This window comes from Gymnogyps californianus, chromosome 22, assembly GCF_018139145.2.
Source record: "Gymnogyps californianus isolate 813 chromosome 22, ASM1813914v2, whole genome shotgun sequence".
NCBI classification, from domain to species: Eukaryota; Metazoa; Chordata; class Aves; order Accipitriformes; family Cathartidae; genus Gymnogyps; species Gymnogyps californianus.
In genome coordinates this window covers 3,414,894-3,432,347 of record NC_059492.1, presented here as the reverse complement: position 1 = coordinate 3,432,347, position 17,454 = coordinate 3,414,894, and the positions used below count along the sequence as shown (strand labels likewise).

General features: G+C 60.5%; 1 protein-coding gene across 1 annotated transcript; it reads right to left on the bottom strand.

Moving 5' to 3' along the window:
* Positions 1-9,180: 9,180 nt before the first annotated feature.
* On the bottom strand, positions 9,181-16,176 carry TCEA3 (transcription elongation factor A3). The gene is made up of 11 exons (XM_050909799.1): positions 15,996-16,176; positions 14,194-14,256; positions 13,963-14,068; positions 12,615-12,630; positions 12,189-12,263; positions 11,934-12,076; positions 11,454-11,510; positions 10,333-10,487; positions 9,575-9,721; positions 9,399-9,470; positions 9,181-9,262 (listed from the first exon to the last, which is right to left on the bottom strand). Exons 1-11 carry the CDS (start codon positions 16,062-16,064, stop codon positions 9,254-9,256), a joined length of 912 nt encoding a protein of 303 aa, XP_050765756.1. The 5' UTR covers positions 16,065-16,176; the 3' UTR covers positions 9,181-9,253.
* Positions 16,177-17,454: the final 1,278 nt, after the last annotated feature.

Below are 17,454 nucleotides of genomic sequence, written 5' to 3'. Positions count from 1 at the left end.
CTCACTCTGCCTTCTGCGTCTTGTGGATGTGCAGGATCTTCCTCCCTCTCGCTCCCACTCTTCATCCCCAAACCATCACAGCCCGGCATGAAGCCAGGGACAGACTCGGCTCCCGGCCACCCGCTTCAGCCCTCCGGCCATCTCCCCGTCCCCTTCCCGCACGCTGCAGCCTTGGGAAGACATTTGCAGGGAAGATTTCTTCTCTGATTATTGGGCTGGAGTTATTTTTTTCTGGAGAACCCTTCTAGGGCTGCAAACCCACAGGTCTCAGCTGGCCTGTCCCCAGGGAGCGGTTGGCCAGCCCAGCCTGTGGTTAAATAAAGAATAGTAATAAGGAAAAATTGAAAGTGATGGTTTAATGATTGGAACAGCTCTTCTTCCGTATCTATCTGTCTGCCTACCTAAATATAGACATATATTTTCTAAACACGAAATGCCAGCATTCCTGCTCAGAGCCAGGTGAAGCAGCTGAGAGCCAAACACAAGTACTTAAAAGCAATATGAAATGACCGATGCCTAACGAAACCCTCGGGCTGAAGGAAGCGCTCTGCTGATAGGAGAGGTTTATTTACGGGGGAGAGGAAAGCAGGCTGGAAAAAGACTTTTTTTCCCCCCCTCCCAAGGTTTTGGCTGCAGCAGTTTTGGGGGGGGAAGGTTGTGTTTGATGTGTAAATCCCTTCTCGCTCCCCGGCTTGGTGGAGGCAGAGCCACGTCGGGAAGCAGCCCTGGCTCATGGAGGTGTTGGCTTAGCTAAAATTCTGTTGATTTAAGGGATTCTTTTATTGTTTGGGTTTTTAACTCACCCTTCCCGTGCAAACGCGGCTGTGCATCTCCCACAGCACAGCAGGGAGCAAAGCTCGGTCAGGGGTGGCTGCGGTCCCCAGGAGCTGGGGACTCTCCTGTCCCCATCGAGGCAGTGACGTGCACATGTCCATACGGATGCGGCTGAGAGACCGGGAGGGTGGGAGCAGCGATGCTGCTGCGGAAGGCAGCATCTGCCCGTAACCACCTTCAAGGTATTGCTCCAACCTGATTCCCAAGCCCAGGATGGATTTTTCCCACCAGTCTGATGGCGAGACCCATCCTCCTCCCGCCCGCAAAGAGATACCAGCTACCAGGGGGAAGAACAACACTAATAATTGTGCTCCGTTAATGACTTGAAATGTTCCCAGGCTAAGTGCTCCCATTTCTCTGCTAAACGAGCTTCTCTCCATGTCCACCCAACAGCAAACACTAAACCCCCTCCTCCCCGTGGCCTTGGGACCGGAGCTGTGGGTGGATGGCAAGGGGACACGGGTTTTTTTTTTTTCCTTGCCGTAGCCAAGATATCTTATGAGCGAAGCAATTTTTCCTCTCGCCTTTTTCTTCTACCTTCCTCCGTATCCAAGCGCAGCCGGGATCCTCGGAGGGCCTGGATGACTCACCGCGGCAGCGATGTAAGGGCATTAGCACATGATTCCTCCTGGGGCTCTGCATCTCCCATCACCAGGGGTTTTTATATTCAGAGCAGCTCTCCTGCCCCAAGGAAATATCACGTTTACCTGCCGAACGGTTGGGCAGAGGGAGCACGTCCCCCTGACGGAGGGGGACAGCTCGTGACGGAGATGGGTGCTGGACCCGGGGCGGGTGATGCGGGGACCCAAGGGATGCACGTACACATGCAGAGTGCCACGGCCTCGCCGATGCCCACGTTTGCAGCATGACACGCGTGTCCCCGACACAAAGCTGTTGCCCTCACCCTGAGTTATTGCTGCAGGGCTGAAGCGGGTCCCTCCCCGGCGCGGCCGACGGCAGCTCCGTCACCCCTTTAGCCACAATCCCAGCGCAGCGACGGTTGCAGTTAACTCCCTAATTGCACACCGTGCTCGGCCAGGCTGCTTTGCAGAGTGTAATTAATTAGCATTTGCTTCCCTGACGATTGCTGACCCTGCCAGACTTGGGAGTAAATTGGCTGCTGTGGGTAATGGGTTTGCTAAGAGCGGCTGGCGGTGGTGGCACGGCTCCTGGGTAATCACTTCGTTACAGGACGAGCTATTTATATTTTCACTTTGGAAAGACAAGGCGGCTCGTTGGAAGAATGCGGCCTTCAGTGCCAGCTGCTCTCGGCTTTCGGGCTCACAGGGACCTTGGAGAAAGGAGGCACAGACATGGCTGGGGTGAACCAGAGCTTGGGCACAACCCCGACCTGCCATCCTGGGGCATTTTTTTCGCAAGCAAATCATCGGCCAGGGGCTTGCGTGTGGCCGGGACACGCTGGGATGGTGCAAAGCGGGTGGAAAGATACTTTGGGGACGTTGCAGACAAGCAAATCAAGGTTAGAAAATGTGCAAAGATCATTTCTCTTCTGCAGTGCAAACCCTGCCCGGTCCATGCGGTGGGATGCAGAGGAGCAGGGGATGGGGATGAGCCTTGAACATCCAGCTGAGCTCTCTAGCCCCCTCCTCTTTCCCACCACCCTCCCACCCTGGGTGCTCTGCCCGCACCCAAACCTGGCCTAAACTGTGCTAATCCAGAGAGCAAACCGCCCCTGCTCCCCAGCCCTTTCCTCAAGCCGCGTGGCACTTCATTATATGACTCAAGATTAATCTGCCGCTCCTAATTGCCGAGTGCCCGAGAGCTCTTGGCAGGGAGAAAAATAAGTGTCAGATGAAAAAGCCAATGTGTTTTGTTGGGTTTTTTTTCTCCATAATATTTAGGTCGACTTACTGGTGTGGGAAGCGCGGGGATGGGAATTCATGTGGTCTAGGGGAGCGGGGGGGTGGTTTTATAGCATTTCTTGGGGTGTTTTCCCTGGCATCTCCTCCGTCCTGGCCCTGAGAGGGAAGAGCATGCGTGGCTCCAGCTGGATGTCGAGAAAGACTGGGTTTTGTGGGGTTTTTTTTTTGCTTCTAATGGGGGATCTTTGCTCAGTTCCTCCTCCTCTGCCTGTTCAGCTAAGGCAGGGAAAAAAAGTCTCTGCCAAGTGCTGTGATTTTAGGAAGGCTGAGATCAAAGTGCTCTGCAGACTCAGGAAACATCTTCATCCAGGAAACAAAAGGGCACGGGTTTTTCTTTAGGAAAAGTATATTCTGTAATTTTCCATGCAACATGTTTCATTTTAGAAGCAAAGGTTTGGGTCCAATTTGGGCTCATTTCATGCATTTAATCATCAAAAAGCCTGGGAGGAGGTTGAGGGGTGATTTAGGGCACTGTAGAAACATTTCCCTCCAACAGATTGCAAACATTGCAGGTGACAAACTGATTTTTTTCCCCTTGTTTTGCAGGAAAAAAAAACCCCAAATACCCAGTCAGGCCAGAGCCGTGGCTTTGCTCCAAGTATTTTGGCTCGGCCAGGGAAGAGCCGGGCTGGACGGCGGGGCTAGCTTGGGCAATCACCGTATTGTTTTCAGAGCTGCTCCGAAGCAGTTGATTCACTCGCTTCACCGCAGAACAATGAAGGAGAAAGGAAATTGCTCAGTTTGCATCCCAGCCTGGAGCTGGAGCCAGCTCTGAGAGGCTCAGCAATTTTTTTTCCCCTATTTTAGTGGTGTCTGTGTGTTATTCAGTGCCTGGGCTGTCCTGTTGTGATTGCCCCCTATACCCCTGCCTGGCTCCTCCAGGTATTTAGGGACCCACCACACCTCCGTATCCTTTCACAACCGGTATCTGTGGGATCCAGCCCCAAATCCCCACACCCCCCATCCTCCCATGCCCCTTGTGCTCAGGAAAATCAGAGCTTTGGGGTTTAATTAAAACAAAAAGCCAAAAAAAAAAAAAAAAGCCCAGAGCAGCTGAGTGCTTGAAAGGCTCCGACTGAGCCACGGCTCGAAGGAGATGCAGCAGACGTGGTCCCCCTAAAAAATTTAGGGCCTCTATAGCTCTTGCTTTCATCTAGCATCAAGTCCCAGAGTGGAGCCGGGTCTGCTCGGCTTTGGGGGTATTGAGCAGCCCCTTTGGGATTTTGGGAATAGCTGTTAGTATCCCTGAGCTCAGCAATGCTCTGATGCATCCCTGAATTGGGGGGCACGGCGGGTGCCTTTCCCAGCTCACCAGGGCACGGGGAGTTTTCTGGGCTCCCCCCACCTTGCTCAGCACCCTCAGCATCATTCCTGCCCTCTCAAAACAACCCCAGCTCCGCGTTCTCCTGCTTTTTAAAGCAAATCAGCTCGATTCCGGAGCAGGGCCGGCCCCTTCCCCTGTCCCCCACGCCGGGCATGGTTCCTACCATGCCGAGCATCACCTCGGGGACGTCACCCGCCGGAGCAGCTCCGATGCGAAGGCGGGAGCGATGTGGCTCTGCGCCGGCGGAGCTGCGGCGGTTTTCCCAGGAGAGCCGAATCCTGTCTACTGACAACGGCAAAGCAGGTCATGCTGAGAGCCCACGCCTGTCGGGTGGATAAATATTGCATGTGGTTTTTGAGGTCTGGGGAGGCAGCGAGTGCCTGTGCCTGGTGGATAATTACCTATTGATCGCTCAGCTTGCAAAGTAAGAACCTCCGCACGGGGACGGGCAGGGGGGAATCTGCCCAGCCCTGCCAAAGAGCTGGGACATCAGCATCAAGCGAGGAGCTGGAGGGGTGGAAATAACATCTATGAGTCCTTCTGGCTACAGGAGGGGGGATATTCCCTTGGGAAGGGAAGGGCCGTCCCTGCAAACGGGGGCTCGGGCAGCCGGGATGGGGGGTTTGGGGTCTGTTCTTCATCCAGCTTTTATCGCAGAGGCTGCTGATGCTGTCTCAGGTTTTCCCTCTGCCCTTCCAGCGTGCTTTGGCACGTTGCTCTGATTTTTGAAGGCAAATCCTTACTTTGGGCACCTCTTCAGCTCATCCCCCTGAGCCTGGAGCAAGCGGAGGGTCAGTTTAATCTATTTAATGTACATTTTCTTCCCCCACCGCAAATTCGAGCAACCCTGAAGCGAAGGAGGACGAAACAGGATTATACCACAAGGCTAAAAGCAGGGTGCATGGATGGCTCCCATGACGCTGGGGTAAGGAGTAAGGTTGTCACTTGGACAAGCTGCTCCGCCCCGGTGCCGGGGACCAGAGAGGGCAATCCCCATGGCTCTGCAGCGGGAACAGCAGGCAGAGCCTCCTGACCTTTAAGGAGAGGGAAAACAAACGAGCTGATGAAGCTACGGATAAATATCGCTTGGGTTTCCAGAGGCTGCAAGGCATGCGTGCCGCCGGGGTGGCTCGGAGGGCATCAGGAGCTGACGGCTAATTGTGGGGCAGCCCTAACGAGGGTCAGACTCCCGGCGAACACAGGTCTTCGGGTGCATCCTTGAGTCGAGGGCTCCGCCGTGTCCCGCGTCCAGGGCTCGTCTGCAAGCACGGATGGTGCAGGCTTGAGTCCAGCGCCCTGCGCTCAGCACCACACTGGATGCCCCAGTCCCGGGGCTTGGTGAGAGGTCGGTGTGAGCCCCGCCGTCCCCCGATTCCTCACCCTGGACTGAAAACCTGGCAGTGCCGGGCTTTGCTGGCGAGGGACGTGCGCTCGGCTATCCTGACATGCACTAGGTTGCGATGCCACAGCCCAAGGAGTGCACAGGATTGGGCTTAACTGGCAGATCCACAGATGCTCCCATGGGTCAGAAGTAGCCCCCAAAACACTGCCAGCCTCCTGGGGGTCGTGCAGCCACGGCATCACCCCAGAGAGGGTCCGGAGGGGCCCAACACCTCCTCAGTGCTGAGAGTGGGTCCTGCTGCCCAGGGTGGGGGGAGCATGGGGACCCGCACAGAGGGGTAAAAGCCGCTCCAGAACTGCATTAATTTGGTTCGATTCCAACACGATTCACCACCAGCCGCTCCATCCTCTTTCCAAGAAGCCCAGGTGCTTGGCGAGCCCTGGCCGAGGGTCCCCCCGCCAGGACCAGCCCTCCTGGGGCGGGGGTCAGGACCCACCACCTCCCGCTCCATCCCTGTGGACCGGGACCCACCACCACCACGCTTTGGGGGCCGGCAACCAGAGGCAGGGGGGTTAGCGAGGCATCGAGTGAGAGGATGGGGAAATGGAGTTGCCAAGGAAACGGCTGAACAGCAAAGCGCTGATTTCTTTTTTTTTTTTTTTTTTTTTGTCAAGGCTGGAAAAAACGCGGGGGAGAAGGGCAGCGGCGAAGCCCCGCCGATGCGGGCGAGCCGGGGGGCTGGGGTGCGGGGGGGTTTGAACCCTGGGCGAGGCGGGATTGCAAAGCAAAACGTGGCTGCTCAGGTGTCTGTGAGCCGGATTCTGCACCTGCGGGACAGGGTGTCCCCTGGGGGTGGCTCAGGGCAGGCCGTGGGGAAGGGACGCGCGGCTGGTGGCACTGGTGGTGGCTGTCCCCATCACCGCAGTGGCATGGGGGAACCTGGCCGGGGAGGGGCACGCCGTGGGGTTGTTTGAAGTGTTGCAGGTTGTACGTTAAAAATAACACCTCCATCGCATCGAGGATTTCGCGTCTCATGCAGAGCAAGGCAGGGACAGGCAGGAAGAGGCACCAGCCTCTGCTGAAGCTTCAGAGCATCCAAAACCTGGAGACCCGGGGGGGGGGCAAAGCCACCGTGGGAGCCCCCAGGCTCTCCGTGCACCTAGCAGGGACCATACAGGCCTCTCCATCGTTGCAAGGTCATGAGCAGCCCCAGACGAAGCTGGGCCACCCGCTCCCAAGAACTCAGCTCAACCCGGGGTTGGGATAGAGCCCCAGAGCTCCTGAGGGTTCTTGTCTGAGCCTCCCTGCCTGCAGAGGCTGTGCAGGCAGAGGAAGGGCAGGGGAGGGAACCAGCGTTAGCATTTGCTGTTTGAAGCCATGGCTACACCTCTGGAGCACTGATGAAAAATCAGAATTGAAGTGCCCACTTCCCCCAAAGTTCAAGAGAGAGCTCCTGGGCTGAGTGCTGGCAAGACAGGCAGCTGCCAGGTTTCTTGCCTGCACTTATTCCTCGCCAGGCTGGGGGATGCGGAGGGGAGGAGGGAATCGTCACCTGCGGAGGAGAGAGGGGAAGCCCCGGGGACGTGGCACCTATGGGGCTGACGGCTGGGGAGGGGATGGCAGGATCTCCCGGGGGGCTCAGCCAGAGCCTGAATGCCGTCAGCCATCCCAGTTTGGGGAGCGGAAATTTGGGAACTGGGTTTTTGTAACACACACACGCATGTTCATGCCCTCCCTGTGGAGCAGGGTGGAGGCTCAGCCCTGGGGACTGTCCCCAGGAGCCACCCAGAGCCCGGTTAAACCCCTGGAAAGAGCTGGATGCCAGAGAGCTCCTCGCTGTTCCCTGCCCCAGTGACACGCTGTGCCGCAGGGGGCCGGATCCTGCATCCCCACCCAGGGGCTGGAGCATCCTTCAGGGCCAGGAGCTCCCCTGGCCCCGGGTGGGTGGGAAAGCCCTCCCTGGGGGGGGACAACCCTTGCATGGATGGCAGGGGAGCCTCTGGCAGCACCCAGCTCTCCGGTTTGCCTTCCCTGCTCCCTTTCCTCCTCTGGGATTTCTCAGGGCACCTGGCAGGGGTGGTGCGCGGGGTGACATTTCCCCTGGGGACATGTCCCCTGCGGGACAGACGGACACACGGGGATGCCAGGAGCTCCATCACAAAGTGTTTGGGGCCAGGCTCCCTCTGGTATTCCTCAGACACCTTTACTGGGCAGGACTGCAAAAAATACAGGTCCAAATCCCCCCATTTCAGCCTTGTCCCACCCAAACGTGCCCTGTTGCACCCGGGGGACAGCACGTGAGCTCCGGTCCTGCACGCTGCTGGCACGGTGCTGCCCGTCCTGCGCTCCCCTTGCTGCACAAGGTCACACTGATGTTTTATTCATCCCCCGCAATCCACTATATTGCTTAATTGCAGCCACACGCACTTTGCAAGCGTAAATAATTGCCTTGGAGGCTTATTAATGACTTCGGCGTGCTAACGAGCACCGCAGCCCAAAGCGCACTCTCAGGGGGCTCAGGGGTGTCTGACCCTTCCCCGGGCTGCTGGGACCTCTAGAAACTGAGGGGTTAGCACCCAAATCTGGGTGCAACCTGCCTTGAGCTCTGCCTGGGGGAAAAATTCACACCTCAGCACAAGATTAAAAAATTAACGATCGGTTAATCTGACAGCTCCACCGTCCTCCTCCGCTCCTGCCTGTTGGCTTGCGCAGGCGTGGGAGCAGCACCCTCATCCCCCATCCACGGTCAACCATGACCTTGCCTGTGTCCCCATCACATCTCGCTGCCGCCAAATGGAGCCACTGGGAGAGGCTGGTGGTGGTGAGGGACGGGCTCGGTGCCACGAGGCTCCATCCCGCACCTCCTGCAGCCAAAGGTGCGTCTCCCGGCTGGTCCCTGACGCCCTTTCCCTGGAAAACCCTCCCGGCTGTCAGTGAAGGTGCTGCCTTGCCATGGGACAGCCTTCAGCATCCAGACCCAGCCAGGGAGCTGCTCTGGCCTTAATTAAAGGTCTTTAATTACCAGGCAGGTGATGGATGAGCATCAAGCCACCATGACATCCTGAGCTAGGGGCTGGTGGCTTCAAGAGGTGTGCTGGAGCTGGGTGGGGGCTCTTGGAGGACCACGAGGTTTGAGCCAGGGGGTGCGAACCAAGGCACAGGTCCCAACCCCCCTTCAGAAAGCAGTCTGTGCCTCAGAGACAATTCACACCTTTATTGCTCTAGCTGGAGGGTTTTTCCCCACTCCTCTGTCCCTCATCGCTTCTTCTTTCCTGGGGACACAGTGCCCTTCAAGCCAGGATGGATGGTCCTTGTGTCACGGAGCGGAGGGACATGGTGGCATCCCACTGGCATCCAGACACCCTGCAACCACCCCGTCTCCCTCTGTGTCCTCCTACTGCGTGCGCTTAGGTGAGGAAGAAGGTGTTTGGGTTAAAACCTGGCCCTTTCCCACCCCTGGCCCCCGGGACAGTGGCACAGCCCCACGTCCATGGGGCAACGTTCCTCCTGCCCCCAAATCATCCAAGTCCAGGTTTCCTGCAGGGAAGGGCAAGCTGCCCAGGTCAGACCAGTCTCCCTTTCCAGGGATGGGTCTGTTTCCAGTGGGCTCCCAGCACACCCCAAGCAAAGGGCAGGTATTTACAGGGAGGAACCGCTTGAATTCACCAGGGTCTTCTCAAGCAAACCCATCTGTTGCCAGAGCCCGGCTCCCCGGGACCTTCGAGGGAGCCCAGTGCAAGGAAAAAGGGAGCCAGGGTGTAGGGACTGGTGCCGGCCCGTCACCCTCCCTCCCCACCCTGGCTGCCCGATGTGGCTGTCACAGCATCCCATCTCGCACCGCATTCCCTCCAGCCCCGTCACCGGGCGCCGTCAGCAGAACTGCAGGAGAAGCAGAGCCCAGGGGGGTGGTGAGCCCTCACCCAGCCCCCCCAGCACCGTTTAGGGGGGCCTCTGGCACCCGCCAGGGCCAGGGAAGGGTTGGGGTGCCCAGAGCCCCCCCCAGCTGGGCACAGACCTTCCAGCGGTTCCCGCATTCGTTGCACAGCACGAATGTCGTCATGGGCTCGTCGGCGCTGCGTGTCTGCACCTAGGATGGAGCAGGCAGCCAGGTCAGCGGAGACCCCTCCGGTATCCCCCAAATTGGGGTCCCCTGGGGACAGGGGGGAGCCCCGGGGGCTTCACAGGACTGACCTGGTTGTACGTGCAGTTCTTCTTCTTGCACTTGCCGCACTGGAAGAGGTCGGTCACGGTGCCGCCCGTCTTGGCCATCTGGTGCTCCCGGATGGCCTCCTGGGTCATGGTGTTCCTCAGCTCCTTCAGCTCATCGCTGGCCATCTCCTGTCACCGGCACCAGCCCGGCAGCGTCAGCGCTGCTGCGGATCTGCCCTGGGGGCTCGCAGCCAAGCCGGCACAGGGTGCAAACCGCCTTGGTCCAGCACCCTCCCCATCCTCTCCAGGACCAGGACTGATCCTGCTCTCTGTGCTTGCTGGAGGGCTCAGGCCCATCCAGATGAAAAAAATCACCCCATCCTCAAACCTAAACTGCTGCCTGCAGGGACCTGGCTCCCCGCGGAGGGAGCTGGGCTCCCAGGAGCCTGATGTGGGGACCCCAGTTGAGGAGGAGGAATGGGGACCCTCAAGCCTGACTCCTGCCAGTGTGACATCCCACACCCAGCTCTGCAATGGGCTGCGGGGCTCTGGGGGGACCAGGCAGTGCCCCCTGCTTTCTCCCTGTGCCTGATGCTCCCCATGCCCCAGCCAGCACCAGTGTAGGACAGGGAGATGCTGGGACAAGCCCAGTGTGGACATCACCAAGCCAAGACCCAGCCAGCCCTTGGACACCGACACAGCCTCCAAGAGCAGAGGCTGGGGGGGATCTCAGCCCACCCAGAGGCAGCATGGATGGGGTCCACAAGAGCCAGCCCCGTGCCCCCCACCCTGCTCCCCACCTCGGCGGTCATGCGGGCGATGAGGCTGGGCAGGATGGCCCCACACAGCACGTTTCTCCGCAGGCTGGGGTTCTTGGGGTCCTTCAGGTTGCTGATCCTGCTCCGCACCCGGTTGCGATACTTCATGTCCGTGCTCTTCAGCTCCTGGAAGATATGTGGGGTCTGTCAAGGAATCAAGGGGGCAAGGCGGGGGAATGCCAGCCCCGTGGGCACCCGCTGCTGCTCTGGGCTCGGTGGTGCTGATTGTCACCAGGGTCAGTGCCCACATGCACGTGGAGGTGGCCGATCTCCATACGGCTTTGCTCCAGGGGGGACCACGTGTTGGGGGGTCTCCCCCTCCTTGGGTTCAGTCAGATGAAGCACAGCTTGGGATGTGGGGAGGAAAACAACTTTGCGTTTCCCTGCTGTGACACCCAAAGGCTGTCGGGGCACAGGGACTGTCACCAAGCCCTGCGCTGGGACGTTGAGTTCATGGTGCAGAGGACTCAGCCCACTCTCCTCCTCCCAGGCTGGCCAAAAAGCCGCTGGCTGCCTGCACGGCTGCGGGCAGACAGGCTGAGGTGGCAGCTTTGGGGTCCCATGAGACCCCAGGCACACACGGCCAGACTTTGTGAGGCACCAAAAATCGAAGCATACCAAGAAGGAGGAACTACCTTGGGGCTGGTCCCGGTCTTGAGGGGCTGCCAGGAGACCCCCAAGCCTTGAGTTGGGGCTGAACGGAGGTGGCTCCATCCCTGCCAGCGTGGCACAGCCTGGGCACTGCGATGGACCAGGGCTGGCAAGAGACACGGGCACCCGCAGCCGGCTCAAAAAAGAGACCTTGGCAGGGTTTGGGTTTTATTTCCCCAGGGACAAAGGCAGGTCCCTGAGCAGAGGGGTTTGGGGGGGGACACACAGACCCCCCGGACTAGGGTAGGTGCCCAGGGGATGCACTGCTCAGCATCAGCATCAGCCTCTAACCGGGGTCTGGGCTCCCTCTGCAGGCAACAGGGACAGCAGAGCCCGTCACCCTCTGTCCTTGTCCCCACCACCCTCTGTCCTGTCCCCACCACCACTTTTGAGCCCACATGTGTGTTGCCCAGCAGATGGAGCCTGGGGGCTCCCAGCCCCCCAAAGGATATGGTCTTCAATCTCTGATGCCATCTTCTCGCAGTTGACACCGAACTCCTTGTAGTCATCTAAAGGGCAGAGAGGCCGAGGGGTGACTTTCGGGTGTGAAACCAGCTGGGTCTCACCGTGCGCCGAGAAACCCCGAAAAAAAAATCTCAGCTCTCCCACTCAACTTGTCCCAGGCATGCCATCTCTAAAAAAACCTATTTTTACCCAACTTGAACCTGGAATTAACTTCCTTATGAAGATCCCATCTAACCCCTTATCGGAGACCCTACCAACCTCCTTTTTCTTTCATTTTGGGGCTGAACACTGAGCTAGGAGCTACAGCTGCAGTTTATTTGCAGGGCTGAGTTTGCTGCCACAGAGCTGCGGGTGCCCCAGGACGCAGAGCCCTCGCTTGTTATTGTAGGGTTGCTCCTATTAGGGCTGTCCCGTAGGGAGAAACAAACAGCCCAGTTTAGGCTCCAGCACCCCCCAGACTCGCTCACCGTCCATGCGGAGGGCAGCCGTCAGCATCTCGATGCACTTGTCCCGCACCGAGTCCCCCGTGAGATAGCAGGGGGCCAGGAGGCAGGGGCTTGGCGAGAAGGGGGGGCTGGTGGGGGTCCGTGGCGTCTCCGGTTTGGCCTTGCTGCTGTTGGCTCTGCAGGGGCACACGGGAAGGACAGGCAGGCGCCGGGGTCCTCGCACAGCCCCAGGGGACTTGCCGGGTGTCCCGTGGCAGTGGGATGGGTCTCTCCTACCTTTCCTCCTTGCTGTCGCTGGAGTTTCTCCAGGAGCTGGTGGGAGCTGGTGAGGGGCTGGTGCCCACAGAGGCTCTCCTGGGGGTGGCACGGGAGGGGACAGTGGGAGTGACACCAGAGATGGGGCAGGCAGGGGCTGGTGGTAGGACCTCGGGCACCAGCACATCAATGCGAGCGCTCGGAAGCCAACAGGAATCTCCCCGGGGGAGGATTTGCTCCTCATTGGGAATGTCCCAGTGCCCGTGGCAGGATCAGGGCTCCCAGCCATCTCTGCCCACCCCAGACGTGGGTCCCATGGTCAGAGCATCCCCAAAGGGGATCCCCAAAGCATCCTCTGGCTGCCTGGGGACGCCCCCTCCTCACCTCTCCCCTGATGCTCTCTTCTGCAGGGAGGAAGAGGAGGAGACGGCCGAGGTGGTGGAGGACCTCGAGTCGGCAGAGTCTCTCCTGGCAGGTCGAGCCCCGTGTCAGAGGGCAGCAATAGGGACCAGGCAGTGGGTCCAGACCCCCGTCCGCAGCCCAGTGAGGGGCTGGGGTCCGACCTCTCCCATCCACATCCACGCCAGGCACCCACCTCTCTTTCTTGCCATCCAGAGGTGACTTCTTCAAGGACGCAGTGGGGCTCCGGCCATCACTGGACTCTCTTCACCGCAGAAGCCCAACGGAAGGGAGAGATGCTCTCAGCGAGCCTGGCCCCAGCATCCCCCGCTGTGATCCGGTGAGCCGGATCCTGCCTGCCCATCTGCCCACCCCATCCCTGGCCAAGTCATCCCTGAGCCCCCCCAGCCCCCAGCCTGTCGGCAAAGCCTCCCCCAGGCTGGCAGTGCCCGGCAAAGCCCGGCGCGAGGGTCGGTGTGCCCTTTGGCAGGTACCTCTCCGGGATGGAGTCGGCAGGGTGGCCCCGGGGGGCGGCAGCATGAGAGCCAGACTTGCTGGGCTTCCTAGGGACAGAGAGAGCAGGGCAAGGTCAGACAAGCAGCATCCAAACAGCCCTCGCCTAGGGAATAAATAGCTCTAGAGAAGGGAAAAGAAAAAAAAATGCCATTTCTCCCTCCCTTCTCTGAAAGCCACCCTGGTGCTGCCACGGCTGCAGGCAGCTGCCCTCTGGTTCTCCGGTGGTGCTGCCGGCACCCATGGACAGGCAGAGATGGATAAACCAAACAACTTGTAAGGAGTGAGCAGAGGGTGGTCTTGTATCAGCCCCACCAATGCGTTGGCCACATAGCTGGTGCTCCCGGACAGCGAGCAGGAGCCCCCACCTCTCCTTGTGCTTCTCCCTGTGCTTCTCGGCCGGGCTTTTGGGGTGCTTCGTCCCTTCGTTGGGGCAGCTGGGAAAATCCAGCCCCTTCTCCTTCTTCTTCTCCCCATCCGTGTCCTTCTCCTTCTTCCCATCCACCTCCTTTTCCTTCTTCGGGGTGGTGGAGGACTCTGGGGGAAGGATTTGGGTGTCACAGGCATGGCCCAAACCAGCGCAGGGCACCCGGGGAGCTGCATCCCAGGGTGGGGGGATGGCTGGAGGGATGCTCAGCCCTTGGCGGGGGGGCACACACTGATTTACACTGCTCCATCCCGGGGCAAAAACGAGCCCTTGGAAAATCCATCAAGTCCGTGCATCGCCTGGCAGGACTGGGTTACGGCAGCTGCGATGCATGGGAGCCTGATCCCATGATCCCACCCCGACCCCCCTGGAGAGCATCAGGGGTTTGGGGTGCCGGGAGAGCCCGGGGAGGGTTGGGGCTTGGGGGGGTTCCTGCCTCTCCCCGGCATTGCTCACCCAGCAGCCGCTTCCAGTTCTTGATGAGGATTTTGGCCGAGGCCACCACCTCTTCGTCCGAGCAGTGTTTCCTCACCGAGTTGACGGCCACCCCGATCCGCGTGGTCTGGGGACGCACGGCAGGGACGCATCCTTATGGATGTGCCGGCTGGCACGGGGGGGAACAGGACGAGCCACCCCATGGGGTGTCCTCCTGCCAGCAACTGCTGTCCCCCACCCCGACCCCCTCACCTGGAGCAGCTGGATGGTCATGGTGTAGCCGGTGAGGGACTTGAGCAGATCCAGTGCCCCTTCCTAGAGTGGGGAGAGGCCACGGGGGCCCTTGAGGAGCCAGAGAGAAATGGGAGGGCTGTGCCGAGTCAGCCCGCGTCCCCCCTTTCCTCTCACCGGCACCAGGCAGCGCCGGGGAGGGCACCCCAAGGGGACACAAAGCAGCCCTGGGCTGGTCCCCAGGGAACGCCTGACCCTCCGCAGCGATGCGCTCGTAGAAAAATCCCAAATCCAAATCCTGCTGGACCATCCCGGCACGGGATCACGTCTCCTGACTGGGAAGCAGGAGCTTCCCTTAAAGCTCCAGAAAACCCTTCCATAAGGAAACCCCGGGCTGCTGGGAGCTGGGGATGGCCGGGGGGACACCCGAGTGTCCCCACGCAGGGGTGCCAGGGTCCACGGGACACGCACCCACAGGGTTTCAGCCCAATGCTGGGCGTGCAGCGGTTGCAGTGCTAAACATAGCCCCAGCACGGAGCCCTCCTCCTCCTCCTCCTGCCTCCTCCTCCTCCTTCCTGGTATTTTTAGAGCCGCAGGAGCCGACGCCAGCTCGCAGGTATCCCCTCCTGTGAGGGGCACAGCGCCGTGCCGGGCTGGACCCCTGCCCCGCCATGAGGGGCTGGATCAGGCCCTCCCGGTACAACGGGTGCAGGGGACGTCCCCACACTGCGGCCGGACCCTGGCTCTGTCCCCCCCTCCCCGAAGCGCAGGCGCAGGGCTGTGGAGCAGGAGGGCTGGGCAGGATCGGTCCCTTAACCCCGAGGTAATTCCCAGCGGGGAGCAGAGCCCGGGTGGCTCCCATGGGGTCTGCTTCGGTTCCAAGCATTGCCATCCCAAAAAGCCACCGGATCTGGGGGGACGGCAGCGCTGCCCGTCGTCCCCGTCCCCCCCCCCCACCCAGGAGCCTGCACCTCGTTGGGGCAAAGGCCGGCGGAAACGGTCAAATATTAACTTTAAGGGCCGGGCTCAACTCTGCTCGCCCGCACGTAACCGGATGGCCAGGATCCCCGGATGGATCCTCACCTGGCACAAAGGGTGGCAGGGCCGGATCCTGGCTCCCCCCCGGCACGCCGTCGCCAAAGCCACCCGGGGGCCATCGCTCAGCCCCCTCCCCTCCCTTTGCACGCTTGCACGCGCTCGTGCAACAGGCAGGGCTGTGTCTGGGTCTGGGGGGGGGGTGTCATGCCCCCCTCCCCAGGGCAGTTTTCCCTTGCACGGGGCTGAGCCCGCGGCACCGGCCCCAGCCCCGATCGGGTGTTGGTGGCCGGGCCGGTGGCCAAGCACCTGTCGCCCACGTTTGCCCGCGGTCCCGCGCCGCCGAGGGGTGCCTGGAGCCACCACCCCTGGGACAGCCCCCCCCTGCTTTGCCCCCAAATCCCAACAGCCGGGAGCAATGGGGTGCAGGAGAGCCCCAAATTGGAGGTAAAATAAAATACCCCTGGGTGCTGGCTCCGACATCACGAGGCTGGGCTGGGGCAGTGCAGTCAGCGCCCTGGGGTGCTGGTGGCACCTATGGGTGCTCAGCAACCCCCAGATCTGCTCAGCCCCTCCAGGACCGCAAGCAACAGGAGGGGGGAGGTGAAGAGCAAACCCCCCCCTTTCCCTCCCTCCCCTGTCTCGAGCCACGCTGCAACGTCCAAACACGCACGCACACGCATGTAAATATGCACACGCATGTAAATATGCACATGCATGTAAATATGCACATGCGTGCAAACATGCACACGTGTACACACCCACCCCAAGGGGCTCAGCCGCCTTACCGTGCTCTTCCTGGCCACCATCTTATCCAATTTCTTGGCAATCCGGACCAGTTCCTCAGCAGGCCCCATCCCGGCGGCTCGTGGCTTCGGCAGCCGGCGGAGCAAAACCAAGGCGGCAGCAGGCAGAGCTCGGCGCTGCCAGCATGGGGGGGGTTTGGGCAGGGGTGGGAGGGCAGCCGGGTGCGAAGCGGCGGCCGGGCTGGAAAGGAGCAGAGAGGGGGGGAAAAAGGGGAAAAGAAAGGGAAGGGAAGGGAGAGAAAGCAGAAAGGAGGTGGGGCTGTCCCGGCCAGTTATAAACTCCTGCCAGGCAGGCGAAATAGCACGGGGGAGGGCTAAATATAGCCGAGAGCGCCGGGCAAGGCCACGATTGCAGGAGCTGGGGGGAGGCGCGTGCCGGGGTGCACCGGGACGCACACCCGACCCTGCCGGAGAGGAGCCCGGGGGTGCCGGGGGGCCGGAGGAGCTGCCTGCGACGGGGCTGGAGCCCAGCGTTGGCAGGGAGAGGGCCTGGGACGTGGCTTTGCTGCCAGGATGGCTCAGCCGGGCATTCCCGACGGACGCGGGTGCGATGCAGCGCGGTGCAAGCTCTGCAGACCCAGGGGTTGCTCTTTCCAAACCCGGCGTCCTGCGGCAGCGAGTTCCCTGGGGGAACAAGCTGCGATGACAAATGACACCCCAACACCTCCCGCGGCCTTTTAAGCCCAGCAGGTGCCAAGGCTGCACCGGCATTTGCTCTGCTGAGCCCCCCAGGAGCACCCTGTGCATGGCGTGCCAGCCCGCGGTGGGTGCCAGGAGCTCCCCAAGCACCGGCAGGATGGGCAGCAGCGGGGGGCACCACGGCTGTCCCCAGGCTCGAGTGGCACAAGCGGTTGGGATGGGTGGGTGACGGCAAGTGTGCCACTCTCGCTTGTCCCTGCTCCACCACCCAACAGGGGTGGCCGTAGGGTGAGCACCCCGCTCTGTGCTGGGCTGGATCCATCCTGGCACGCAGGGAGGGTGCCCATGCCCCAGCTCGGCCCCACGTGGCACGGGATGGGTGAATGCAAATGGAAAGCCAGGGCTTGCTGGCAGCCTTGCTGCCCAAAACCCAACCTGATGCACCCACACACATACACACAGCCCCCCCAAAACAGTGCTCCCCCATGTGACACCCCCAAAGCCCAGGGTCACATCCTTGACGGGCACCAGCAGGTCACAGAGACACCAGTGCCCAGGAGCCTCCAGGGCACGCCACCAGCATCACCAGGGCATGTCACCAGCATCACCAGGGCAGGGGCTGCACCGCCCCACATGCACCGAGGCACTTACAAAAACGATGGCTTTATTAGAAACCAGAGACAGAAAACATTAAAAAAAAAAAAGACCGTTTTTTGAGATGAAACATTTGACGCACAAACGAGAAGGGGAGAGGGTAGATTGGGGGGGCACGGAGGCAGGTGGCTCCCGAGGGACACCGGCA